The sequence below is a fragment of the Danio aesculapii genome, chromosome 10 (assembly GCF_903798145.1).
Source record: "Danio aesculapii chromosome 10, fDanAes4.1, whole genome shotgun sequence".
Lineage (NCBI taxonomy): Eukaryota > Metazoa > Chordata > Actinopteri > Cypriniformes > Danionidae > Danio > Danio aesculapii.
The window spans coordinates 26,665,715-26,693,422 of NC_079444.1; the positions used below are offsets into that span (position 1 = coordinate 26,665,715).

The 27,708-nt window shown below is 34.6% G+C and overlaps 1 protein-coding gene across 3 annotated transcripts; it reads right to left on the reverse strand.

Moving 5' to 3' along the window:
• Window positions 1-212: 212 nt before the first annotated feature.
• Window positions 213-27,463, reverse strand: fgf13b (fibroblast growth factor 13b). 3 transcript variants are annotated; one of them, XM_056467387.1, is made up of 6 exons: window positions 27,258-27,463; window positions 26,897-27,046; window positions 12,971-13,081; window positions 12,768-12,871; window positions 7,158-7,356; window positions 213-1,616 (listed from the first exon to the last, which is right to left on the reverse strand). In XM_056467387.1, the coding sequence occupies exons 2-6, from the start codon at window positions 26,946-26,948 to the stop codon at window positions 1,480-1,482; spliced, it is 603 nt and encodes a 200-aa protein (XP_056323362.1). In that variant the 5' UTR covers window positions 26,949-27,046; window positions 27,258-27,463; the 3' UTR covers window positions 213-1,479. The 3 variants fall into 3 exon arrangements, with proteins under 3 accessions (XP_056323362.1, XP_056323363.1, XP_056323361.1); XM_056467388.1 differs by lacking the exons at window positions 26,897-27,046; window positions 27,258-27,463 and adding an exon at window positions 20,335-20,416; XM_056467386.1 differs by lacking the exons at window positions 26,897-27,046; window positions 27,258-27,463 and adding an exon at window positions 15,895-16,608.
• Window positions 27,464-27,708: the final 245 nt, after the last annotated feature.

Consider the following 27,708-nt stretch of genomic DNA (forward strand, 5'->3'; position numbering starts at 1 on the left):
ATTTCCTTTTAAATGAATTATATTTAATTCTTTTATGGATAATTTTTATAATTCTTATATTTATTGCATATCTTTACATAAATCCTTCATTCAAATCTTTTAAAAAATGTTGATTATAGCTAGATAAAGCTACTTTAGTTAGATAAAGCTATAAAAAAAGAGCTACAGTACCAAATAAATGTAAGACTCTCGATATAATCAAACTTCATGAATGCTCTGAACATACAAAACATTTTATTCAGTGCAGCTTCTTAAATGTACAACAAATAATAAACGGGCGGGTAGCAGGTTAAAATGCATATATATATATACAGTACATTTGTATTTTACTCCAGTATCCATTAGAGCACATGGTTCCATATTGTAGTTAATATACAAAGCCACACAACATGCAGCGTCCATTGTCCCCCATGCATTAAATATGCTTCATACATACAGTACATACACACAACAACAACAAAAAAAGAAGAGGAGTTTGATTGAAATTAGAACCTGGGCTGCTTGCCTGTCCAGCGAAGGCTAGAAACTAAGAATGACTTTTCATAGATGGGTTATTTACTTATGCTGATTTAGCCCTGTTAAAGCAATGGAAGCTTTCATTATATGAAAAAAAGAGGAAGAAGCCTGCCCTGTTTTTACGTAACGGAAATCTTACCGGCTTGACGTTAATCAATAATTTAAACACTGTCTGATTTGACACTTCTCCAAGATGCTGGATTCCCAAATTAGACAGGAAGTAAAGGAAGACATAAACAGACCTCAAAATAAATAAAAAAGCACAGCGAGTAGCCTTCATCTCTCCCCAATACATTTCCTCCGACTAAATGACATTCGCTTCGAGCTTTTCTCAACCATCTGTCTGAGAGAGCTGAAATTACACAAATTGACTTACCTCCATACAAAGAGACTAATGACATCTTTGGTGCGCAGACAGACCGATCCCTAAATCTGTTTAATTTGCAGAATAACAATGTGTTTGGGGGTGGGAGAAAAGCTGAAAAGACAAAAAGGAGAAGCAAAACGCCTCATCTAAAAAGCACACAACGATGAACCACTGCTCTCAAACAAAAAAACGAAAAAAGCTGAGCTGAAGGACTTGTATCATATGTCCAAAAAACCTTTGGGATTTCTGTCTCTATATACCGATAAATGGGTCGCACAAGCTGCTATTGTCATCTTGTAGTTGACTCAGCACTATGGAGCTGCAGGCATCCCTAAGAAGAAATGGAGCAAAACACAAAGTAGGTGTTTCAGTAGGAGCTTTGTATATGCTACACATGGGAACGGGGGACCGCAGACCCCTACATCGGTAAGATGGCTTGGTTTGATTAGATCTCACGAGGTTGACCTGCAGAAGATTGTACGATGTAGGTTTTGCACTTGTGTTCTCATCACAGTGATTTCAGGAAACACTTCTCGCCGCACTCTTGTAAACGCGTTTGTGCTGTTGGAGTTGACGCTGGAGTCCGGCAGCGGTGGTTATGTGGACTCGTTCTGACTCAGAGTCTTGCCGCCGTTCAGCATGGCCGAGGCACTGCGGCTCTTAGTCGGCGTGCCGCTGCCGGAGCGGGAAAACTCGGTCAGGTCATGGAGAGACGGCTCTCTGTACATGGCAACTGGAGGAGGGAGAGAAAAGAAAAAAGCTCTCGTGAGGATCATATTGAGGTTCTTGCAAGCAAGGGTTTTTATGAGTAGATCAATAAGTTCTGTTAGTGTCAACAGAGAATGAGGGATGGGAATCACAGGCGGTTCCTTAAAGGGACAGTTCACCCCAAAAATGAAAATGTATTCACTGTTTACTCTCCCTTTACTTGTTTCTTGAACACAAAAGATTGAAGAAAGCTGAAAGCCTGTAAGCATTGACTTCCGTGGTGTAGGATAAACATATATTATGGAAGTTAATGGTTACAGGTTTCCAACATTTTTCTAAATATCTTCTATGTTCAACTCATAAAGGTTTGAAACAATTAATGGGAGAATATATGATAAGAGAATTTCAGTTTTAGTGAACTCTCTCTTTTCGATTCAATTCTTTTGAGTGTGAAGAAAAAATATTTGTAATTCTGTCGTCACATTCTCAGGAGTTGAAAGCACTTGAATGCCACCACGCATTGTCATAATTACGATAATTAGTACTTTAGTGTCTGACAGAAAGCATATGAGATGAGAAAGGGTCTGGATGCAGACCAGGTGCAGATGCAAGCTGAGACTGCATGCAATGCTTTTAATACGTGCAGCTAACCCCGCCCCTAACCCTATCCCTCTCAATGATGTCACTAGCTCCATTGATCGCATACTGTATGTCTAAGACTGCATGTCTGAGGCTGCGCGTGTCAGCTTGCGTATGCAAATTTTAATCAGATACTATTGTATGAGACCCCAATGGACAAAGCATCTGTGTTGATGGTAAAATTGTTGATATTATAATTGGTCTAAGTTGCATGTACAAAAGTTGCAGTTACAATATACAAAATGCTGAGTTGTTGCAACCCAAATTTCTGTAACATTTTTATAAAAAGTTAATTGTCCATATTTTAATCTAGTTCGTTTTATTAGCATTTTTAGAGTGTATGGTAGAAAATATGACTATTTTCCAGCAGCTTTATACTGTGCATCTGGAAAGTATTCATAGTGCTTCACTTTCTCCACATTTTTTATGTTACAGTCTTATTCCAAAATGGATTAAATTCATTTATTTCCTCAAAATTCTACACACATTACCCTATAATGACAATGTGAAATTGTCATTGTCATTACAACTCGGTGAATGTCTTTGAGTGGCCCAGCCAGAGCCCATACCTAATTCCTATTGAACAAAGATCTGAAAATGGCTGGACTCCGTCACTTCCCATCCAACCTGATAGAGCTTGAGAGGTACTGCAAAGAGGAACGGGCAAAAATACCCAAAAACAGGTGTGCCAAGCTTATGGCATCATATTCAATTAGACTTGAGGCTGTAATTGCTGCCAAAGGTGCATCAACAAAGTATTGAGCAAAGGCTGTGAATACTTATGTACATGTGATTTTACAGGTTTTTTTTATTTTTAATAAATTTGCAACAATTTCAAAAAATCTTTTTTTCACATTGTCATTATGGGGTATTGTGTGTAGAATTTTGAGGAAATAAATTAATTTAATACATTTTGGAATAAGGCTGTAACATAAGAAAATGTGGAAAAAGTGAAGCGCTATAAGTACTTTCCAGATGTACTGTAAGCTGAAAAAGCTAAATATACAGTGATATAAATTTGTTTATTGATAGTTTTATAGACTGTTTTATAACATCACGACTTCCCATGAGTACCTGAACAGTATAAATGTAAAAGAAGTATGATCATAAAATGCTTGAACACATTTGCAAATCTATACTATTCTATATACAAAGCCTAAAACAATGAAGACTCACTAAATGTGAGTAAGAATCATCATTATCAAGTACAGTACGACTCACTGTTTCTGGTCAGTTGGCTTCTAACTTTTTTGAACTCTAAAACTATGTTCACATAACAGGAGTTTTATCCCAAATTTACAATTCCCAACACAAGAAAAACATGTCCTGGACTTGTTTGGTTCCAGTGTTCAACCCAGATTATCACACATTGAGGTTGACCTATCATATGAAAATGACACAAGCAATAAGTGAAAAGCAATTTACTAGAAAAAAAACATACGTTTCAGTCACATGTTGACCATTGTCTGTGCCAAGCAAACAGAGCTACGAGTGTGCACACTTTTTCAGCTACTTCATTCTTTGGGATTGTTTTGCTCTATGTACTTCATTGTTTTGAAGGAGTCTTTGGTTGCTTTTTTTGACCCTATATCATATTAAACATGTTGGTTTTCTTTTAGGTAAGAAAATCTGTAAAGATGAAGGATTTGAAAACTATTAAATGACTTGTTTCCCAGTAAATGCTGAGATAGAATTAATGTGGAGCAGCATGTTACAAATGAATATCAAAATATCTTCCCGGGTTGAATGTCACATATCTTCCCGGGTTGTGTTGGTGCTTATCAATATGTCGTCAACAAAAGAGAAGCCTGTTAAAAAGCTCTTCATGGGTTAACTGAAAAAAAGAAACAAATACAGAAATCGGCCATTAGCAGCACTGACAAAATGTTTTTTTAGGTCCTGTGCGATAGATAGATACACTTCAAAAATTATGTTTGGTGTTTGCTCAAACTACATATTTAAAATAAGCTGAAACAACACAATTCTTGAATTGTTTTGGCACAACTTAATTGTTTTGTGTTCAAAAACTAAGTTAACTTAATTCCTTCATGTTGTCCCAACACAAATCGTCTGTGTGGAACCCAACATTTTTTACAGTGTAGATACTGCACTTTTTAATTTTAATTAAAATGAACTAGTCCTTTAGAAGTATTTTTGATGCTATCTGATCTAGCCAATGTCAACAAACCTTATTATGAAGTGATGACACATAAAGGAACCGCCTCAAAAGAGTCATTAGTTCAGATGCTGATCTTATTTGATTCACCAATATTTTGCACAGAACTAGTCATGAAGTAGCCATTACCCTTTTTTACTAATGTAAAATTAGCCTACTGAATAATTCACGTATCAGTATATTTACGCAAAACATGGTTTGATTGGAACAAATCACATCTAGTCAGATGGTAACATATGGTGCAGCTGTAAAAGTTCACATATTTCAAGAGAATAAATGCAGCTGAAGCTCAAATCGGATTTAAAATTCCATATACGCATATATTACCAGGACTCCATTCATCTCTCAAGTAAAAATTAATGACTTCCAGCTGTAGTTTGTCTGAACTCTACATAAAAAAACACCTTATTGCAGAAAACAATAGTATGATGAACTGATTTAACATAGGTTTGTATGAAATCCAGTTGCATGGAGCTCCCATGACTAATGTCTAGCCATCTCAGCTTCACTTCTGACTGCACACAAGCAGCTGCACTCTTTGATTTCCCCTCTGATTTCACCAGTTCTGAGAAAGAAGGCACCAATTTAATTTCAAGAGCAAAACCATATTACTAGAAAGGGCGCAATATACTAAACTATATCTTTTTTATGGTTTATTTTCTATTTTAGGTCAATAGTAGAGCAATTCTATGAGAATTAGGGATAGGCTGGTGTTAAGATTTTGATAAACGCAGACAACTATTTTCCTGTTATGGACAGTAAGCATATTACGTTGTATTTTGTATTTTAAAAAAAGAATAATAATAATATATATTAATAATTACTAATAATAATATTTTTAATGTTGTACAGAAATTCAGAAGTTAAAACACAAAGTATAAAAATGGATATTTAGTTTTAAGAATATCCATTTAAAAATGAAGATATATATATTTTTTACTTTAAAGAGCACTTATTTGACCCCTTTTTCAAGATTTAAGAAAAGTCTTTTGTGTCTCCAGAATGTGTCTGTAAATTTTCAGCTCAAAATACCCATCAGATTATTTATTATACCTTTTTAAATCTGGAAAATTTGAGCTGTTAAGACTTTGTAGCTGTTCATGTTGCCTGTGCCTTTTATGCAACTGAGCTAGTTCTCCTCGCCCACCTTTCCCACGTGTGTGTCAGAGCCGTAGCCTTCTCTCCCTTACTACAGTAAGAACTTTCTTAACGGTTATTTGATATTTGTTGTGGAGTTAATTCAAGCCTTTCTACAACAAGTCACACAATTTTCGTTATAAAGTTGGCGCGCATACACGCACGCACACACACGTTTAGATTTGCATTATTTTTGCACGACAAGATACACTGCTGTACGAACATCCATTCTGTTAACGAACTGAGATTGAAGCGTCTTCTTTTATAATTGTACTGACACTATGTGGCTGTGGTGTTGAATTACAAAGCGATTTTACTGTATTTATTACAAACATGCACTGTTTTAAAAACGTTTTAATCTTGTAAAACTTATTCTTCATTGCATTTGATGATGACTGATGATCACAGACAGCTGAGCAGATCTTTTAATCCTGGTTGCTTTGTGCACGTCCTGTCTTGTTGATATGATTATACGCGTTACTGCGGAGACATGTTAATATGCATCTGCCAATCAATTCAGTGGGTGGAGAAACCACACTCCTACGTCACGTTGTAGTCGACCTCAAAATGGAGATTTGAATCCTATTTTAACATCAGGAAATAAAAAAAGAGACTTATTGTGTTTCTATCACTCCATTATGACTGTGGAGACACTACACCTACACACAGTTTTGTTCAATCAGCTTACAAAAGATGATTTCCATCATAGGTGCCCTTTAAAAAATAATGAAAAAATAAAAAAGTAATTTAAATAAAATAAAATTTACTAATGTTTTTTTAAAGATTAAAGTAGTGAGAGATCGATGATAAAAAGGAAAAAATACAATATGAACTTAATATTGTTAATAAATTATACAGTTCTCTATAAATGCCAGTTGAACGTGACTTTTTAATAGAAATATTACTCAATAAAACTGCTTTATAAGTTATGACCAATAAACCATTTACTAAAATATAAACAACTATAAACAATATATTTATATAACTATAAACAAGAACATAGAAATAAACATCAGAAACAATATATTGTCTAAGTGAATAAACATAAACCAAAAAAAAACAAACATACTGAATACTGGAGAATGTAGCTATTATGATAATTATATAATACATTCAAATGACTAATAATATGAAAAAGCTTAACTTTAAATGTGCGCCAAATGAAATTGGAAAACAAATAGAAATTAAAACAGAAGTTTTAATATAGATTATATTAAGTAATAATTTTTTTATTTAATGCCCAAAACGGACTAAAAATCTATAATGTTATATAATGAATATGTTACATAATCTGCTGGACAAGCTTGCTAAACCGTCAACAGACATTAATACCAGTTTAACAAGTTCAATAGTGCAGAAAACCTCTTAACTACAACCATGCAAGTTAAATATGCACAATCCCAGCATGCACTTGCTACAACTCAACTCCATTTTCATCCTTTTATGAAGCACATTTCTATCCTCATCACCAAACAACAACAAAGTCGTGTTGGAAAGCCAACAAGCGACTAGATTGCTTGCGGCACAATCAACCAGTATCTCCCCCAGTCTAAAACATATTATTTTTAGAAAGCCATCAGTCTGATGATCAAAACAGGAGACACTTGAACGAACCTTTAAGAGGTTTGGGGATGAAGTGAGCAGCCGGCTTGGTCTTCTTTACATGGTTGCCCTTCATGATTTGACCCTCTTTGTTGAGACCCAGGTACCAGCCTCGGCCCGACTGCTGCTGTCTGTAGATCATTGACGAGTAGGTCACGTAATAGTTCTCAAACACCGACTCTTTGAATTTGCACTCCGGCGTGAAGTGCTCCTGTGAGAGTGAAATGGGCAGAGAAGACAACAGAAACATTAGAGACTGAGAGAATGAGGGGAAGAGCAATATTACAATGTGTTTGTGGAGGAGTATCTGCATAACTGAGAAAAAAAAAAGTGTGTGTGCGAGGGAGATGAAGAAAGTGAGAGCAGACAAAATGAAGATCGTTCAGGCTAATATTGATGGTAAGATTCTGTTTAATGCAAATATTTGTTGTCATAGTTTAATGTTAACATTCTAATGCATGCTGTCTGAATTAAGTCAATTTAAAAATATAAATAGTTTGATAGTCTGTGTGAACTGAAAGTTGCTGAGGCTTTTATTTTATGTTGATGTACTTCCAACAGTAACCGAATACTGAGTGAGGGGTGGGGCTTTCTATTTGCACATGTGGTTAAGAATATTGTAACTGAAGCTGTCAAACTTGACATTAACATATCAGGACCGCCACCCCAAATATGAAAGCAAACATACTTTGATTAAAGATTACCAAAACAAAATTTTTATTCTGTGGATTAACTTGAAGAACTATATTTTAAAGATCCAGGCGCAAAGTCTAAAGCACAATAGCATTAAGGGTGTGTCCGAATCCACTTTTGCTTTTTAAGGACGGAAAATAATGGTTTGCACCACGGCGTATAGTCTAACAGGGTTGTGCTTATTCTCTTAATGACTTATTGGTGTGTTTTGAGCATAACATGCATTAAACCAATCAGAGTGTCATCTCACATTCCCTTTAAGAGTCAGTTGCATTGCTCCATGGCGCATTTGCTATTTACATGGCAGACTCTGTAAGTGAAAAAACTGAACGCTTTACGAGCAAGAAATCAGTTAAACAGACCATCTGTAGTGCGAGGATAAAAAACGAGCCTCCTCCATTCAGCCTTTACTTTCTCTTTACCTTTACTCTTTACTTTACTCCTTAATTTCGTGGATAAGGAAATGGTGATAACTCACTCCGTTGAGGACATCCATTAGCCTACATGTAATAATATTGTTTGTTAAGTGCAAATATTAGTTTCAAAACTATTTCTAAATTCAGTTCTAATTTCCAGCAAACAAATAAATGAACAATAATAACGAAGTGTGGTCAAAAAACGGAGTTATATCCAAAGACACGTCCTATGCCTCATAATATGGTCCAAAATCCAACAGGTGAACAAATCTAAGCTTGCTTTTATTAAAACAAATATAAATATGCATATAATATTAATACTAATTATAACATTTTACAAAAGCAAACTGTCATGAATAAACCACCCCCCCCCCCCCAAAGATGAAGAAAGCATGGAGGTAGTGGTTTTTATATTTATGTAGAAAATAATAATTTTTGTAACATTTTAATCCTTTATTTTTGTTCATATGTAAAGATATTTGTGTATTGCTGTACATCCTGTATGTATTAAGCAATGTATAAGTGTTTGGACTCGTATAGGTGCACAACTGACATGCTCTGCGCTGGACTTTAGACCTGCTTTCAGTTGGTCGATTGCAGGATCTATTTCACTTCCTCAAAATAGCAATGTGCCAACAATGCGCCTTAACACCCCTCCTTTATAAACCAGCAAACCCAGAAGACCACAAAGTGGCACAAATGGATTTGCTATTTAAATAATGTGGTGCAAAACATGAAAATTAGAGTTGCCCTTGTCTGAAAATAGCAACAAATCACGTCTTGCACCTTATTGCACTGGGTGTATAGGGCCTGTGTATGATAGGGACCGAAGTCATTAATTGTTGACCTAAGCATTGTAAAAAGAAGAGCCCATTCAATCCAAGAATAATAACTATAAAGATAACTGTATTTGCATTGACCTCAATTTTGTATAATGTTATGAGGTTGCAGTTTTGTTCTCTGCCTCTTTAAATGCTCAAGCTCTTTAAAGCAGGATGGATTCTTATTGGCTATTAAAGTTTTTATCGGTCATCAACTAGAAAAGAAAATGATGTTAGAAAATGATTGTAGTGCATCAATATGCAGATTCTTTCTCCAAACTGTCATGAAGCACACAGGACTGTCTGCTGAGGCTGTGGATTCGAGGATGTAATGTTGTAAATAAATAACGTTCAAATCAATTTCATGAACAAACTGATCGTTTCACTTCATATGACCTCAATACATCATCAGGAGTCACGGGTGTTAATTTTATTTTGCCTGTTTATCTTTTTGGACTTTCAAATTGCCAGTAGCCATTGGTTCACATTTAATGAATCACCAAGGACCACCATTTCAGATAAAGATTTTCTTTAAAGTTGTACTAAATTAAAAAAAAATAAAAGTCGCTTACACATAGGGTGGCCTGAGAGGGTGAGTAAATTAACAGCAAATTTTCATTTTTGGGACATTTAAATAGATCCAAATAGACGGATAGAAAAAAAGGCAGAAGTGAAATTGCAAATTTGGATGCGATCCTGAATAAACATTTATGTTGATCCTGGAACATAATTTCTGATCGAAAATATAATCCCTACCCTTAAATTACTCTATATAAAATCCTCTTACTCTATATAAGATAAGATATTGTTAGTTACCCCTTTAAGATCCAATATTCATATCTGTGTGTGCACATCACAGACCAGACGGTGTAAGTGCCATGCCACTCCACTGCCAGAATTCTAAACATTTTTTAAGGTTTTCTACAAGGGGACTAACCAGGTAAGAACACTGGACAACAACTGGGATCTATTTGCATTTCTTAGCAATGTATTTACAATGCTGCAGCTGCAGTTACTCCAGCATGAGTGGAAACAAACATATTTCTCTGTTATAGTGAGTTGTATTCGTTTTTCTGTTGCATGCATTTGGGATATAGATGTAATTTCTATTGATGTCCAGATCCGATCTTGTGATCGGAAATCGGGCCCAAATCACGCAGCTTTAGACTTGATCAGAATTACCCCTTTTTTCTTATTATAGGTCTTTTGTGTCTCCAGAATGTGTCTAAAGTTTCAGCTCAAAACACCCATCAAAATTTTTATTAAACCTTTTATAAGTTTTTATTTTATACCTTTTAGCACCAGGCGGTTTTGCTGTACTGCACATTTAAGGCTAGTCCTCCCTGCCCACCGTTTCTACGTGCCTTTCAGAATGCCTTAATCTCCTCCCTTGGCTGCGTCAGACAACAGACAGACAGCAGATCTCACATAACGTTTGTGAGAAATACTACAGTAAGAACTTTACCAATGAGTATTTGATGCATTTGTTGTGGATTTGCAACAATGAGTTACACACAATGTCGTTACAAAGTTCACGCACACACACACATACACACATACACACACACATACACAGCGTAGACACGCACACACAGCACGCGCGTTTAGCTTTGCACTCTTTTTGCACGCAAAAGTAACAGGATACAGGTTAATATCCACTGCTGTATGGATATCTGTTATGTTCATGTACAAAATAAACCTGATTTAATGTCCACAAACCGGGATTGAAGCGTCTTCTTTTATAATTGTTCTGACATGCGGCTGTGCTGATGAAGTAAAGCTAAGCTAAATCGCTGTAATTCATTACACACATGCACTGTTTTAAAACATTTTAAACTTGTAAAACTCACTCTTGATCAAATTTGATGATGATTGATTATCCTAGCAAACTGAACACACCTTTTATTCCCGGTTGCTTTGCGCTCATTCTCTTTTGTTGATATGATTATACATATGACTAACGGGACATGTTAATACGCAGCTGTCAATCAATTAAGTGGGCAGGGGGACCGCACTCCTAAGTCAAGTTGCGGTCGGTCTGAAAACCGATCCAACTGGTCCACCGTTTTTATGTTGTTAAATTGATAAAAAGGACTGGGGTGTTTATATCACCACAATATGATGGTCTATATGCTATATCTACACATACTGTATGTCTGTCCAAACAGCTTGAAAAGTAGATTTTTCACCATAGGTGCCCTTTAATTAAAAAAATATGGAACATCCTGGATTTATTTCTTTTTTTATGTATTATAGAAGTATTGGATCGGGTTTCGGTATCGGTAGATACTCAAAATCAAATGACTCGGACTTGGACACCTGATCGGGACATCCCTAGTAATTTCACATACAAACCAACCAAAATACAACACCTAACACCGTTCTGCAAAAAATGATTAATAATAACACCAGTCCATGCTACGAAAAAAGTTGCAGACCCCTGATGTACACTAGAAGCACATAACCCTAACTGTAAGCCTAAATTACCACAAACTCTAAACTTATCTCTGAAATCTGATTGGCCGATTGGAATGTTGCTCCAGGATCAACATAGATGTTAATCCAGAAACATGACGTAAAAGAAAAAAGATTTTTGCAACGATAAAAGAAAATCGAGCTGAAGATGCCCTAGCCAAGCCTCCATCAATATCCGCACATCACCTCATCGTGAGTTGCCTCTAAACCTGGATGGTAAATTCCTCTGATTGGAGCCGTAATAAGTGGTCTAAACATGGTAGCACGTCGTCCCATCCAGTATGCGCTGCCGATTGATTACCATTAAACTCCTGAGGCCCCCAACACTTTGACTCATTCCAGCGAATCAATACATTCATCCTGGGGAAAACAACCTCTTGAAATCAACAAGGAGATACGTGTATACCGGCACGACCATAGGTGTTAGTTTGAGTATTCCTGTGGGCAGACGGCCACACGTGAACCCACACACAGTTGAAATGCAAAGGTACAGTCGAAACGGATCCTGCATTATGAAGCACAGACCCAGCCAAAAGTTTCAAGCGCCACTGCAAATCTTTAGCGTACTAATGCCAGCAGTGTTGCTCAAAATGTCCATTTTGAATTGACAGAAGCACTTATTGGCAAGGTACTAAATTATTCATCTCGCCACAGCACATTTAATCAAACGAAAGAGGTGAGGGAGGCGCTCGCAAAAAAAAAAAAAAGAAGGATATCCATTAGAGCATTATTGCCATTTCTCCATATTTAAAACTGCAGATATTGGGCGTAAAAACCTCGAGTACGATTATGCATCATCTCCCAAGAGCGCTCTATAGATAGTCCAAACACAGAACAATTACATGAAGTGTGAATTATCTTTGTGTGAAAGCGAGGTGCTAATAGGCATGTCTAAATATGCCATTATCTCATCTTCGAATGCGAGCACGATACAATGCCACGATAAATAAGAGAGGCAGATGGTGTTTGGGCAGGAGTTGGATCTCATTAACTCTTCAGTCCATCGATCGCAGGCTGTCTAGAATCCAACACGCAACCTTTAAGTTAACAGCTCGGATCCTCAGGCATCCACGGTGCTGTCTAAGGCATAGATTTAACTACAATCAGAGCGGCAGAGACCAAATGTGGGATGTTTACTACTGCCCTGATCTCTGAAGAGCCCACGGTGTGTAGGAGGGACTCGCAAAGATGCGCTATGAAGAGACAGTTGTACTTACAGAGGTGTACAGGTAGCCTTCATTGTTCATGGCCAGGTAGAGTTTGGTCTGGACGCCCTGAATAGCCACCACTCGGAGCCCGACGGGGATGAGGTTGAAAATAGCTGTGAAGTTACAGTACAACACAACACAATTGAGCCCAAGGGAAAAAAGCGTGTAGGATCGGTCGTGTTTAAACATGTTACGTGTCACAGTGAACGGACCGTAGCTATTATCTTCCTCCTTTGTACCATCGATGGTTCCATCAGCTTGAAGTTGTAGATGAAAGCCTTGCCGACTGTAGAGTTTGGTGACTATCCCCTTGAGCTGAGGCTCTGTGGAATTGAGACATCACAATTTAGGAGGAGTGGGAAAAAAGAGAGGGGAGGGGGTGTTACAGCAGAACAAATGGGGTGAGGAAAAAGAAGGGAACATCTAACACAGAGCCAGGAAATGACTGTTGGAAAACCATAAAATGTGCATTGTGAAAACATAGTGAGGGCTGGTGCCAGCAGGACCCGGACATTTGCCAAGCATGCCTCAGTGTCGAGGTGATAGATAACTGAATTATGTAACATGCATTTTGGTCAAATTCTCAATCCAGATAAAGACCTTTGGATTTATGAGTTAAAAACTGCAAGAAAAAATGCAATAAAGAGCACAAATCAAAGTATTTTTACTCATTCTGTGCTATACTGATATTTGGTGATGCTGTATAAGTCTTGTTCACAAACAATTAATTACAGTTATTCGTATTTGCAGATATGTCTTCAAAAAAGTTTCTATCTAAATAAGTTTAATCAGTATTAAGTGATATTTTACAAACTAATTTCAAGAAGAGCACGTAATATGACTGATCGCGGCTGGCCTCTCGTTTGTTATTAGCAATAATCCAATCAGACTGATTCAAGCCTACATTAAATAGACAGATTTCCCCCTACTACCTTATCTTCGTTTCTGAAGACTGCCCCCTTCCACCCTACCTCCTCCTTTTTTTCCCTTTACCAGGGGGAGCTCTCAAGACCTACCTGATTTCGGACCCCCTTATATGCTTTTTGACCAATTATCTCCAAGCTTAGGGTTCTCTCCTGGGACAGCATGCCAAACCTGCTAATAGCGTCAAGCAATATCTAAGTGTGAACTCTTGAAACTAAAGTCAAGTTTGTTCTGTCATGATAAATATCTTTATTTACACTGATTTAATTCATTATTATTAGTGTACACTACCGGTCAAAAGTTTAAGGTCTGTAGGGATTTTTAAATGTTTTAAATTAAGCTTATCTTGCTTAGCCTGCATTTATTTAATCAAAAATACAGTATAAATTGTAAAATGTTATTGCACTATAAAATAACTGTTCAAAAGTAGTTTATAATTTAATCATTTATTCCAGTGATTTTAAAGATGAATTTTCAGCTTCATTACTCCAGTCTTCAGTCACATGATCCTTCAGAAATCACTCTAATAATAATTGTTGTTGTTGTTGTTGTTGTTGTTATTATTATTATTATTATTAATGTTTATACTAATAAAAGCAATAATGACTGGAGTCATAATTTCATTTAAAACTACATACAATAATAAAAATTGCAATAAATATTTAACAATTTTTTTTTACATTTAATAAATGTCGCATTGATGAACAGAATAATTTTCTTTAAAAAAAAAAAAACATGAAAAAAAACTGACCCCAAACTTTTGACTGGTAGTGTATATACACAGTATTTTGTTTAGTTTGTACTATTTGCACTCCTAAGTACTTGTATTTGAATTTTTTTCTGGGCAAGAGCATCTCAAATAATCTATAAAATAAGTATAAAAGATATACTCTTAAAAATAAATGCATTTCAAAGATTTTTGTGTTTCCAAGAAGAACTTTAAACATTTACAGCACTCAGCATATATAAATAAGTACACCCCTCACAAATCTATCTTCTAAATTCATATTTTTAATAAGAAGCTTTACAATATTATATTTGTGCATATACATTAGATAAGTCAGTACTAAAGCAAAATCTGGGTCTTATCTAACAAAATAACAATAACGGTCCAAAAACTAGTACACCCAAATTTATGTTATAGAAAAATATTAAATACAAATTTAATAAAGAGGAAAAATCAAGAGAAGCAAAAAAAATTAAACATTCAGTTGAAATTTGAGATGATTTTTGCTTGAATTTAATTGTATTATCTGTCAATTTCTAAATATGTTTGGTGATTAAATATTATCTTAATAAATATATCTGTTTAATAAATCTGTTTTGTTTAAATACTTGTATTCACTGAGAAATGGATAAAAATATTTCAAAATGGGGTGTACTCAATAATGCTGAGCACTGTATGTAAACTTTACATTACAAAGATTTCTTTTTAAAAAGTTCTTTAATGGAAATAAAAGTTTATACTAAGAGAAAAGGTGCTTCTTTAAAGAAGTGATTTTTGAAAGTTTCTATTGGGAACCAAAACATGGTGTGGCATCGCTGCAAAAACAACACATTGGAAGCTTAATTTTTAAGACTGTAAAAACACTCCCTTTTCCGCTGCACAAAACATTCAACACTGGTGTACAAGCTTTATTTTAGTGTACTTCATACTAAGAAAACAACTGTTGATGGACCAACAGTATAGTTGTTCCAATAGTTGTTCTATGAAATCACTTCGAAATACCCCAATGAGTGCAGTCAGTGCACCAACCAGAAATAAACCCACTACATTAATTCAGAAACAAACAAAAAAACACACTTATTATATATTCCTTAATGAAAAGTATATTAAACGCTAAATATTTCGAAAGACCAACCAGTGATCATGTCAACAACAAATGTTCAATACTAGCATGAGAAAACCAGCAAATGAAACCACAGACCTATGCTTCAGACTGCGTATAGACTGCATGATATGTAGTAGAACAAGTGATGAGCTGTGTGCATTGGTGATATTGCAACATCAGCTCTATAGCTCAGAGAGAAAGCAGTGAGCTGTGAAATCCTTACACTCTGCGCAGCTCAGACCCGGAGGAGTTAAAGTGTAGTCACATTTTCTGAATACAGTCAGCTATGATGATGATGATGATGATGATGGTGATGGATGATGGACATGGGTAAAAGTCTGAAAGCGAGAAAAAATAAAGGACACACATAAACATCAGACCTGGCCGCCTTCTCTTGCGCTTTTTAGAGCCGAAGAGTTTGACGCGTGAAAACAAGTTGAGCCTGCTGGGCTTCTCGCAGTTCCCTATGCTCTTGTTGGGGCTGCTGGCGCATCGGTTGGCATTGGCTTTCTCCCGCTCCCTCGCCTGCCTCTTCTGCCGAATGAGGGAGCTGGCGATCGCTGCGGCTGTAGCCAGTTTGGCGTTTTGTTGTGGCGACGCGTCCCAGATGAAACAAACGACCATACGTTGTATAGCCTATATAAAGTCCTGCGTGCTCAATGCATTGTCACGGAGCATGAATAAAATCAATACTCCATGACGGACTGCGTAGTGGTCATTTCAGAAGTCCAACGTTGTCTCCACAAGCACAGAACATTTTTATTACTATTAATTAGTCAAATCACTTGGTTTGAAACCTTCATTCAGCGTCGGCTGTTGTGCCCCGACATGGTGCAGCAGATCCCGGACAGCAGTTCCTCTTCTCTCCGGGGACAAAAAGCTGTGTCTTCTAGAAAACCATGGCTTTTTGTTGCGCGTTTGTGAGTGGGAAAAACGAGTGCCATTGTGCCATGATCCAAAGCTTCACTAAGCCATGGGCTGATTCAGAAAGACGAGCACCTGTTAACACACCACGGCTGAGGAAATAATTAAATATTGTCTTCATGTGTGTGTGTGTGTGTGTGAGAGAGAGAGAGAGAGAGAGAGAGAGAGAGAGAGAGAGAGAGAGAGAGAGAGAGAGAGAGAGAGAGAGGGAAGAGTGAGAGAATTGTGCCGGGAAGAAATAGTGAGCAAGAGGTCTCCGCCTTTCAATAACGCAGGCTTTAATTGAAGTTGAGTAGATTAATCGGCTTCCCCTGCAGATGTGCTCATGTTTTCAGCAGTGAGATCTGCATAGGTGCTCAACAGATCCCCCCGTTCATCGAGACCGAGCAAATTATGGATATTCAGAGGCGCAGGATTGAGCATCTGAACTGAGATGTTAACTGTATGATCCATGGAGGAATAATGTCCATATCCACTGGCGCGGGGATGCCGGAGTGCTGTGTTTTCGGCAGCGGGTTTGATTGCAGCAGCAGCTCGTTCTCCTGCAGCGGCTGCGTGGTGACAGACAGTCCGAGAGACGTGACTGTGGTCTTCAACAAGCCGCCGTGTATAAACAAGCAACGTTACAGCCTCCTGGAATGAGGAGTGGCTTTTATGGCACACGTAATCTAAGTCATATTACTTTCTTAACATTTTTTACATAATTCTACTACAGTTTTTGTTAAATTCAAGGTTTAAAAAATAGGTTGATGCCAAAACTTTACTTTAAAACACGATCATAATATGATATGTATTGTCTTTTATCTGCAAATCTGCTAATTTATCAATTTATTAGTGATATTCATAAAATATGCTGATGTGGCCACACAACGACTTAAAAATGCTAAAAAACGGCAAAGTACAAAGCAACTTACGTCGGAAACAGCATGTACAGTAGTATAAATGATACAATAAAGCACTCTGTGTAAGATCAACTTTTGAAATTTCTACACAAACTTGTTTGCAATTTTGAGAATACATATTTCTTCATTAATTAATATCAACATTTGAACTTTATTTATATGCTTTAATTTTTTTTCAATGCTACTTTAAAAGTATTTTGTAAATATTGTTGAATATCTATTTATTATGCATCTACCTATAATGCAACCTACCTTGTAATGCAATAATGTAATTTATAAATTTGACCAAAGTTTATACACTGTAAAACCCCAAAAGTTAAAAACCATTTGAGGAAACTGATTGCAACAAACACTTTAGGTTCAAAAACTAATCCTAATGAGTACTGTGAACTTAATCCATTTGAGTAAACGAAGCAATTTGAGCACAGTAAAACCCAATAAATGAAGAGGACTCAAACCAACTGAGTACTGTAAAACCCAATAAGGTATGGCAACTCAAACCGTTTGAGGAAACCGATTGCTACAAACCATTTGAGTAAAAGAAATATGAGTACCGTGAACTTACTCCATTTAAGTTGAAGTAATGAGGTATTTAATTAACTCCTTCAACACTGAGTTCAAAACTCTTTTCTAATGAGTAGAATTAACTTTCAGTAAATTTTGAGTTAACTACACTCAATCATTTGATAAAGCTGACTGTTGGGTTTTACATTGTTTGTACAATTCTAGTAATTTTATGTATTTTCTAAAACGCGTTTTAAAACTATTATTGATATAAAATATTTCAGATAGAAAATATAACAAATGTTAAAATCTAAATGATTATTATTATTATTATTATTATTATTATTATTATTATTATTATTATTATTATTATTTATTAACTTAATATATAATACTCTCAATGTTTATGCTAAAGTTGCTTATAAGTAAACATTTATATAATTTAATTAAATTAGAAATAGGTTGAAATAGGTTTTTAACCATCAAGTTTTATCATTGGTGGTAAATAAAAGACAGGTTAAAATCCAGTATTAATAAGTATTATTATGAATATTATTATATTTAAATGTAACCATGTTTAAAACCACTTTTATACCACATGAAACTAAGTTGTGCCATTGCGACTACATTAAAGACAGGGTGTACGCAGGGTCTTAAAATGTCTTAAATCTCAAAAATTTAATTATAGGCCTTAAAAAGTCTTAAATTTACTGAAATGTTGTGTTGCAGGTCTTAAATCTTTTTTAACAGGTTTTAATTTTCTTTTGTTCATGTAAAGCCAATCTGGCCGTTAACACCAATACATTCCCCAACAATCCATCTCAATAAAACTTTTAACTTTTCATTTGAAAATATACTTTTCTTACAGTAACATTTGCTTAAATGTTCTCCATTTACTTACTGCTGAGGATACTGATCTATATATTTATTATTATTATTATTATTATTATTATTATTATTATTATTATTATTATTATTATTATTATTATTATTGTAGACTGAAGTAATTGACAGCTTTGTTTTGTTTTAATCTTGGTAAGGGTTATAGGGTTTGTGAATGGATATATTTAAAAATTAATAAAAAATTATTCAAACTAAATTATTATTATTGTATTATTAAATATATTCAATTTTAAGCATTTTTGATAGGGCAGGTAAAATCTTTTCTAACCTGGATATTCGAAAAAATCCTTAGCATTTAGCCCTGTATAAGTCTAAAATTTTATTCATAATGGTCTTTAAAATGTCTTAAAAGTCTTAAATTTAACTTGGTGAAACCTGCAGAAACCTGAAAGAGCACAGCAGAATTTGTTAAATTATAATAAAACTTTTTTTCATCAATAAAGGAGTATTAATATAATAATAATAAAACTAAATATATCAATATATATACATTATATAGACCAAACAATTCTACTGTCTTAAAATGACTTTTTAATAAGTGGTAAAAATGTATAGTTGGAAAATCCAGTAATTGTTAGGTTTCTCAAACACAATCTTTGGTGGTGTAACCTACAGGCAGGCAGGTAACCTACAGGCAGTCTAAATAATATTTTCATTAAATGCGTAATCCAATTCTAGTTAATTTAATGTTGTTTTTTTTAATTACCCCAAAAAACATTTTACAGTGTATAAGATTGGGTGGTGCCAAATACATTGCAGTGCGTATAGCATAAAAAGCATATCCATAAAAAAAAAAATACATATATATATATATATAGAACTATATATAACTTTTCTAATTGCTCAGTTTTTAAATCGGCAGTTCTCTTTTTACAATATTCAAAAAATTACATATTATCATATGTATTGTCTTTTATCTGCAAATCTGCTAATTGATCAACTCATTAGTGATATTCATAAAATATGCTGATATGATAAGCAAAAAAGGCCACACAATGACTTAAAAATGCCAAATAGCAACAAAGTACAAAGCAACTTAAGCCAGTAACATCATGTACAGTATAAATGATAAACTGAACAATGTAGTAATATTGTTGAATATCTATTTATTATCTGTTAAGTCAAAATAATATTTTTTTATTAAATGCTTAATCCAATTGTAGTTAATTTAATGGGTTTTTTAATTACACCAATTTTTTTTTACAGTGTATAAGATTGGGTGGTGCCAAATACATTGCAGAGCATATAGCATAAAAAGCATATCCTTAAAAAAAAAAAAAAAAAAAAAAAAAAATATATATATATATATATATATATATATATATATATATGACTTTTCTAATTGTTTACTTTTTAAATCAGCAATTCTCCTTTCAAAAAACAACTAGAAAACTCCAGTAACCCACTTAAGCTCAGTTTTCAAAGGTCAATTTCAGCACCACGGCCAGCAACTAAAGACTCGCACCTCTCAGCTAATTACAAACAAAAGCATCCATTAAACCACTCAAACATGCCATTATCAGCCATTATCATTCCAATCTAGAAACACCCTCTTGCTGGGATATCAACAGATATCTAAAAGTGTACCTGATACAGATCTTCTCAAGGGAAACGCCATGCCACTCTCACAGGCATCCAGAGCAACCTTTTATTCTTTCGCACTTCTTCACAGTGTGCAAACGCAAGAAAAAAGGGCGTTGCAAACTTTCAAGAAATTCTCATGTGTATTCCATCCATTAAAAGAGCACAGCCCGGCGATCATAGCAGATCATTATCGGCTATTATTGACAGACCACTATGAGTTTAGGGCGCCTTATCAATGATTCATCAGATGCATCTGTGATCCTGCCAACTCTATCATTCCCTTCAGGGTCATTCACACCAAGAAGACAAGGATATAGAAGAGCAAGCAAACACTCTTATGCTAAATGCCTTCTAATCACAAACCTGAGGATTTACTTAATTGTATACGCTCTAAATATCAATCTTATAGTCACTTGTTTTTTGTTGCCAAGGCTGTCATGTAAAACAACAGGCCAATGAAAGATATTTTGCACACTTCTCGAACAGTCGAGAACAGCAGAGCAAACCAGCTCAGAGAGAGGCTAATGAGATATCGGCGTAATGAGGAAACTGGATTTTTTTCCCTCTCAAACAGGGGCAATCAAATTAGTCTGGCCTTCCTTCCTCTTATGTGTTGACGACACAACCAAGCACACATCTTCCTGCTCGTCTCATGTCAGTTTTAGATCATATCAAAGTCAATGTCATATACACAAGTGTTTTATGTAATGTTAGCATGCGCATGTAGTCCCTATTTTAGTCATGCACATCAAATCTCAGGAGATTGACTTTTTTATTAATTCTTTATGTCTTGGCGGTCTGTTTATTTTCTGTGTCCTATGTTTCTACTGATTTTAGGGCAATAATATAACTATAAAACCTAAATTGATTTGATATACGGTATATGATACAATATCTAGTTGTAGTCTTTGGTTTTAATGGCACAAATGCATGGAATATAAATATAAATGCATATAAATATAAATACATATATGTATATATATATATATATATATATATATATATATATATATATATATATATATATATATATATATATATATATATATATATATATATATATATATATATATATATATATATATATACATATATATATATATACATATACATACACGCACATATATACACACACATATATATACATGTGTATATATATGTATATATATATGTGTGTGTGTGTGTGTATGTATGTGTATGTATATATAAAAATCATTCTTGGTTCTTATAGTTCTTTAATTCATTTATTTTGAACACTCAATTGAGTACAATCATATAATATTTCAAGCTACTTTTGAATCTCAGTATCTGACCTTAAGTGACAATTGTATTATTTATACAATTTACATACCAGTGTTCAATGCTAAGGATTTTTTCTACTGGCCTGATTGGGCCAGTGGTTCAGATTTTTACTTGCCCTGACAAAATTTTTACTAGCACCACCCAAAAAATAAGTTAATAGCTATTTCTTAGCCAGGTTTTAAATATTGTGTCAATGTCTGTGAATCTAGAATTTAAACATTATTTTTTTTATGTATAATAAGCAAACTTCAAAGTGTTATGTAAACACAAATAACAATATAGAAAATGTGCAGGTATTTTATTGCAATACAAAAGGTGGCTGACTTCCCAAGACGACAAACTGCAAAACATCACTTAATTTTTTCATCGTGTTCTATCAACATAAATGTCTGTTTCCTTTAGCCTCATAATTTGATGTTGCCGTCATGATGCTACAAAAAAAATAATGTGCTCACAACACCCAATCAGATAAGAGGAACTGAAAAACAATATGGTGTTTAAGACTTCACAGAGAAGGTGTCATTTAAAGGTTCAAAAGCACAAACTGTTTCTCGATTCTAAGACTGTATTTGACAAACAGTCACAGGCAAATTAAACTTTAGTGACAAGGTACTAGACCAATCGGGCCAGTAACGATCTTGTCTACTGTCCCGAGCGTCTCTCACGCTGGCCCTGGGCCATCGGGCAGTTCTTATTGTTGAGCCCTGCATACATTATTGTCAGGTGTACTAACTATACATAGCACTCAAGTTTAGTTAAATTACAAAAAGAAAAAATTTCATTTAAAAAATTATAATAAAAATTAAAGGACTATTTACATACGGGGTGAGAACACATGCCATAATATAATTCCTTCCAGAATAATCTCAAATTACCATCTTCATTATACACATGGGGATAACACATAATACAATATATATATATATATATATATATATATATATATATATATATATATATATATATATATATATATATATATATATATATATATATATATATATATAATATATACATATACACACATTAGCATATATTTATCTATCAGTTAAGCATCTTCTATTTGTTTACAGCAACAAATTCAGGTCTTTTAACTGAAATATATTCAACCCATTTCCTCCATTTTCCCAGGAATAAATTCTTTAAAATGAACTACAGAAGTGATTTTTTTTTTTCCCCATTGTATAGATCTCAATAGTTGCATCACTTGCTGTAGCCATTTGCATGATTGCTTGTAGTGTAGTTCTTATTCTTTCTACATCTTAGATAATTCAAACATGTAAATTATCAGAACAGTTTGACTATTTTATCTATAAACTGTTATGAACAACTTTTAGTGGTGCCACATTAAGTTTTAAGCCACATTTCTGAGGAAAAAGAAAAACAACAACCCCACCCTGAAGAAGGTGCTCTCAGAAACCGCCACTAGATGGCGCTAAAAGATGTGAAATGAGCTTTTAGAAGAAATGTTGGGCTTCAAATGTTCCTAAAGTGCGTAATGAAACAAACTGGGTTTGAAATACAGTCCGTGTTTACATGCAGGAGTAATATCAACATGTGGGGGCGAATTATATATCCTTACAATTAAAAGCCAACAAAAAACAACCAAAAGAAAATTTCAATTAATTCAAATTCATAGTAATAGCATGCGTTGTGATATTAAGCATATTCAACGCATTCTGTTGACGGTGACTTAGCACGCTGTAGCCTACATTTTTTAGTTATTGCTGTTGCTAATAAAACAATGTCAATGCTAGTCTGCGGTGAAAGTGCTAAGCAGGCAGAACGTATAAACCACTCGTCTCGACAAACCTTCAGTGTTTTCTTTTTTCTTTCTTAGAACGAAGAGTTTCCAGAAAGGACAGCAAAAGAGCTCCTGACATTTACTGTGAAAGGGTGAGTTTTCTTTCTGATCTACAGCGAGAGATAGACTTGATTCCGTCCGCAACAGAATGTACTCCTTGCCATCTTGAACTGTGTATACTTTAACATGACAGGACAACAAGTATTAGGGGGAACAATGGCATTATAATTAATATAGACATCATGTTAAGACTCTATTGATGCATGCAACTGTGCACGTACTCATAAACACACACAGAGAGAGCGAGAGAGAGAGAGAAGGCAAGAGGTATAGAAAAAGACCTAATAAGTTTTGAAAGATGATACTGACATCTGGTGGTAAAGCTATGGATTTAGTCGCATATACACAATTTCTACAACAGTATTAACTTATAATGTCACAAAAGTTCAAATATATACACTTATTCAGGTCTTAGCTGAACAGAAACAAATAAACCTTTCAAAGAACCTTTCATTAGTCCAATTTATTAATGCAACTAGGGTCAAAGACAAAAGCATCAAAACAATAATTATGCAATTAAGCTTCAACAGTCCCCCCACAAACATTCTAAGAATGTATATAAGAATGTGACTTAAAATAATGACTGAGATACATTTTTAGTCTTGTCAGGCATATTTAGAATAAGAACAGTTATAAGACATTTATGACATGAATCTATTTAGGGATTGAGGGATTCAGCAGTCCATAAATACTCAATAATTGTGATTTCACATTTGTATAATTTGCAACTATACTTTGAACTAGTTTGTCAGCAAGAAGATTTTAATCTCTAAAAAAATAAAAACTTATACGTGTAAAATAAAAACTTGTATAAGTTTAAATAAAAATACATAAATAAATAAATAAAAAAAATAATGTATATATATACCCCGTTGATTTTTAATGGAGAGGTTTTTTTAACTCATTTCTAATCATAATAGTTTTAATAACTTATTTCTAATAACTGATTTATTTTATCTTTGCCATAATGACAGTACATAATATTTTACTAGATATTGTTCACTTCTATACAGCTGTCACTATAAAGTGACATTTAAAGGCTTACCTATGTTAATCAGGTTAACTAGGCAGGTTAGGGTAATTAGGCAAGTTATTGTATAACGATGTTTTTTTATTTATTTATTTTTTTTTATTATTAATTTAGATTTACACATCCCCGAATAAGGAATAAATAAGCTTTCTGTTTTGTTATGAAAGGACATATTTGGTCCGAGGGCTAATAAAATCGAAATATTGAGAATATATACATTAAATTTGTTCAAATTAAGCTCTTAGCAATATATATCAGAAATACATTTTTGATACATTTACAGGAGGAAATTTACTAAATATGTTCCTGAAACATGATCTTTAATTAATTTTGGCAGAATTAATAACTTTGACCCATACAATGTATTATTGTCTGTTGCCAGAACTATACCCATGCAACAGACTGGTTTTGTGGTACAGGGGCACATAAGGTTTTCAAACTACATGTCAGAAAAAGTATGTTTAATTTTTATAAACTGTAAATGTATCTGTTATACTAGATGACAGAACATTATTTCACCCATATTTCGACATTTATTTCACAAAATAATTATTATCACTGTTAGAATTATCTGTACAGTGTGAATCTAAGTTGATGCATCTCTTAAAAGACAGGATGGAAAATTGTTGGGCATGATGAATATTTTAATCCTCAAGTTTTATATGACAACTGTGTCCTCAATCAGGTGAAAAGTTACATTATGAACTGCTTCCCTCTGGTAGGATATATAGAGTCCCTTAATGTAGGTTGAACCGACAAAAGAAATCCTTTGTACCAGTTTTTAGTTGGTTTACTTAACAAGAGCTTATCTTAATTAACATTATAAATATAGTAACTACTGTATTTTGCAGCAATATGGTGATGCCCATAACAATTTCCTGTCAAGGACAATAAAGTTTTACTACTACTACTTTAAAGTTACTTAAGTAACATTAATTGAATTGTGTTTAATATGCTTTCTACTTCTTGTTTATATAAATCTTGTGAATTAATTTGTATTTAGACACCTCAAAAAAAGCGTTATTCTTGTCTTTGACCACACAATGATTTATTTATATACCTCTAATAAAATTTCAAATATATTCTGTGACATTTTTTATGGTTAGCCTACTACGAGATTGTTCTGAAGGAGTCTTGTTTACACACACAGAAGTGGAGCATTTATATAGCCGATCACATATGATAAATCTAAAGTCCCTGACACATTTATGAGGCCACAATGTGTAAATCACTGAGGCTTCAACCTGAAAAAAAAAATCAATGTTAATACTTTCGACGCAGCATACGACATATCTTTGAAGGACGCTAAAATCAAACACTGACACAAGCAGTGACATACAGTGACCAGAATTAAACGCAGCATTTTAAATGAACGTTGTCTTCAATCAAAACCCGAACAAGCCAAATCTCTCATTTAAGCTGAATCCCCACAGGTCTATTAAATATAATTAAAAGTTATGTCTTCTTTAATGACCCCTCATTTAACAAGGCCTCAAGTGCAGATGATGTCTAGATTGTTCTACACTTTTCCATGACGTAATAAACTTTAATGAGTTTTTCCTCTAACAGCTTAATCAAACATAATCCCCCACACAAGCATTTATAACTCCCTCTTCAGGGGGTTGTGGATACCTAGCTAGATTACTTACACATTTTAGGTTAAAACGAGCACTTTAATGCTTGTTGACCTTATATAAAATGTTATGCAATTTATGTCCAGTGCAAGAACCGCTGTAGACGCTAAAAATACAGAATACATCTGCTTTATACAGCATCATATGTATTTTTAATGAGAAGCCTCCCGCCTCTTTGTCTCCATGGCAATAGGTACCCCCAGCCTCCGTGAACTGAAGCGTGCGTATATCACGCTCAAGTAGGAAATAAACACATAAATACTCGTTTTCCTGTTACACACACGTTTGGTCAAGAGAAAGCCTTTTGTCTGAAGCGTTTGCTGTTTTTGAGGTAAAGTATGAGAAGCTTGGAAGGCTATTTTTGCTCCTCGTGAAGCGCGCTCAGCTGTTATTACTGTAGATTTAAAGTGACCGCGCCTCAAAATATAAACGCTAAATAAACATCGCACTTGTTGGTTGTATGTATCAATCACACTGAACGCTGGCATATATTTTAAGCAGTCGTATTAAGGTAGAGTTACTCTTTTTGTAGATGTTTAATAGATTAAGGCTACTAAGGACGAGGGAATTAATTTTTAATGATTTTCCCTGCTATGCTTGGCATCGGCCCATTCATTGTAACCGTCTGCATAACCACAACTACCAACAATTTCCCCAGAATTATAAGCAAGCATATTTATGTCAGTGCATAGAGGAAACAGTGATAATCATGTAAATAAATTTGTGATGTCTTACCCTTGGTTGCATCCTTATCTTCTTTCGTCTTTAATAATGCTTTCCCGCTCATAGATCCCAGTTTTGATGAAGAATTTCAGATGATAACTCACACCAAATCGGTCCGATCATTTAAAACTGGCTCTTCTATTAAACAGTGGCCAACCCCTCCTTAAAGGAACCAGAGAGCTGCTTATAAAGGGTTGCTGTCTTTATGTTTTTTAAATAATGTTTATAGATGATCAAATATCAAATAACGTTACAGCATGCAGAATAAATCAAGCATTGATGCTTTTCCAAACACACTCATCATGCAATTTGAATATGAATGTTAATTAAATTAATTCAACGTCAGTGGATTTGAATGTTGCTGAATGCTTACCGTGTGCTGGTTCTTATTATGATCTCCTCTGGCAGGTGTATATTGCGCTTTGTTCCATGACAAAAGAAAGGCAGTGAGAAAAAATTGTAACAACAGTCTTCTTTAAAAATTAAAACGCCAAAGGCCACTTCCAAGGCTGTTTTAGTGTCGTTCAGTTTGCGGTGTGTAAGATTACAGTTCGAGCGCTCATGATGTGCTTTGACACATCAATCAGACCACATGGCGGTGTATTTCACTAAGGTCGCGTTGTGGAGCCCAAACTTCACCACGTGACGCGTGACGTCTCCCGCTGCTGACGCCTTGGCTCGGTCTGAAAAAGTACTCTCGAGTTGACAAACATTACGTGCGCATTTACGCAACACCATTCATTAACAAGCATAGCAGGTTTCGTTTAAACAGTAGTTACAGGTCGTTCAGATGCAAAAGCTTGATATTTTTCTCAGGCTCATGT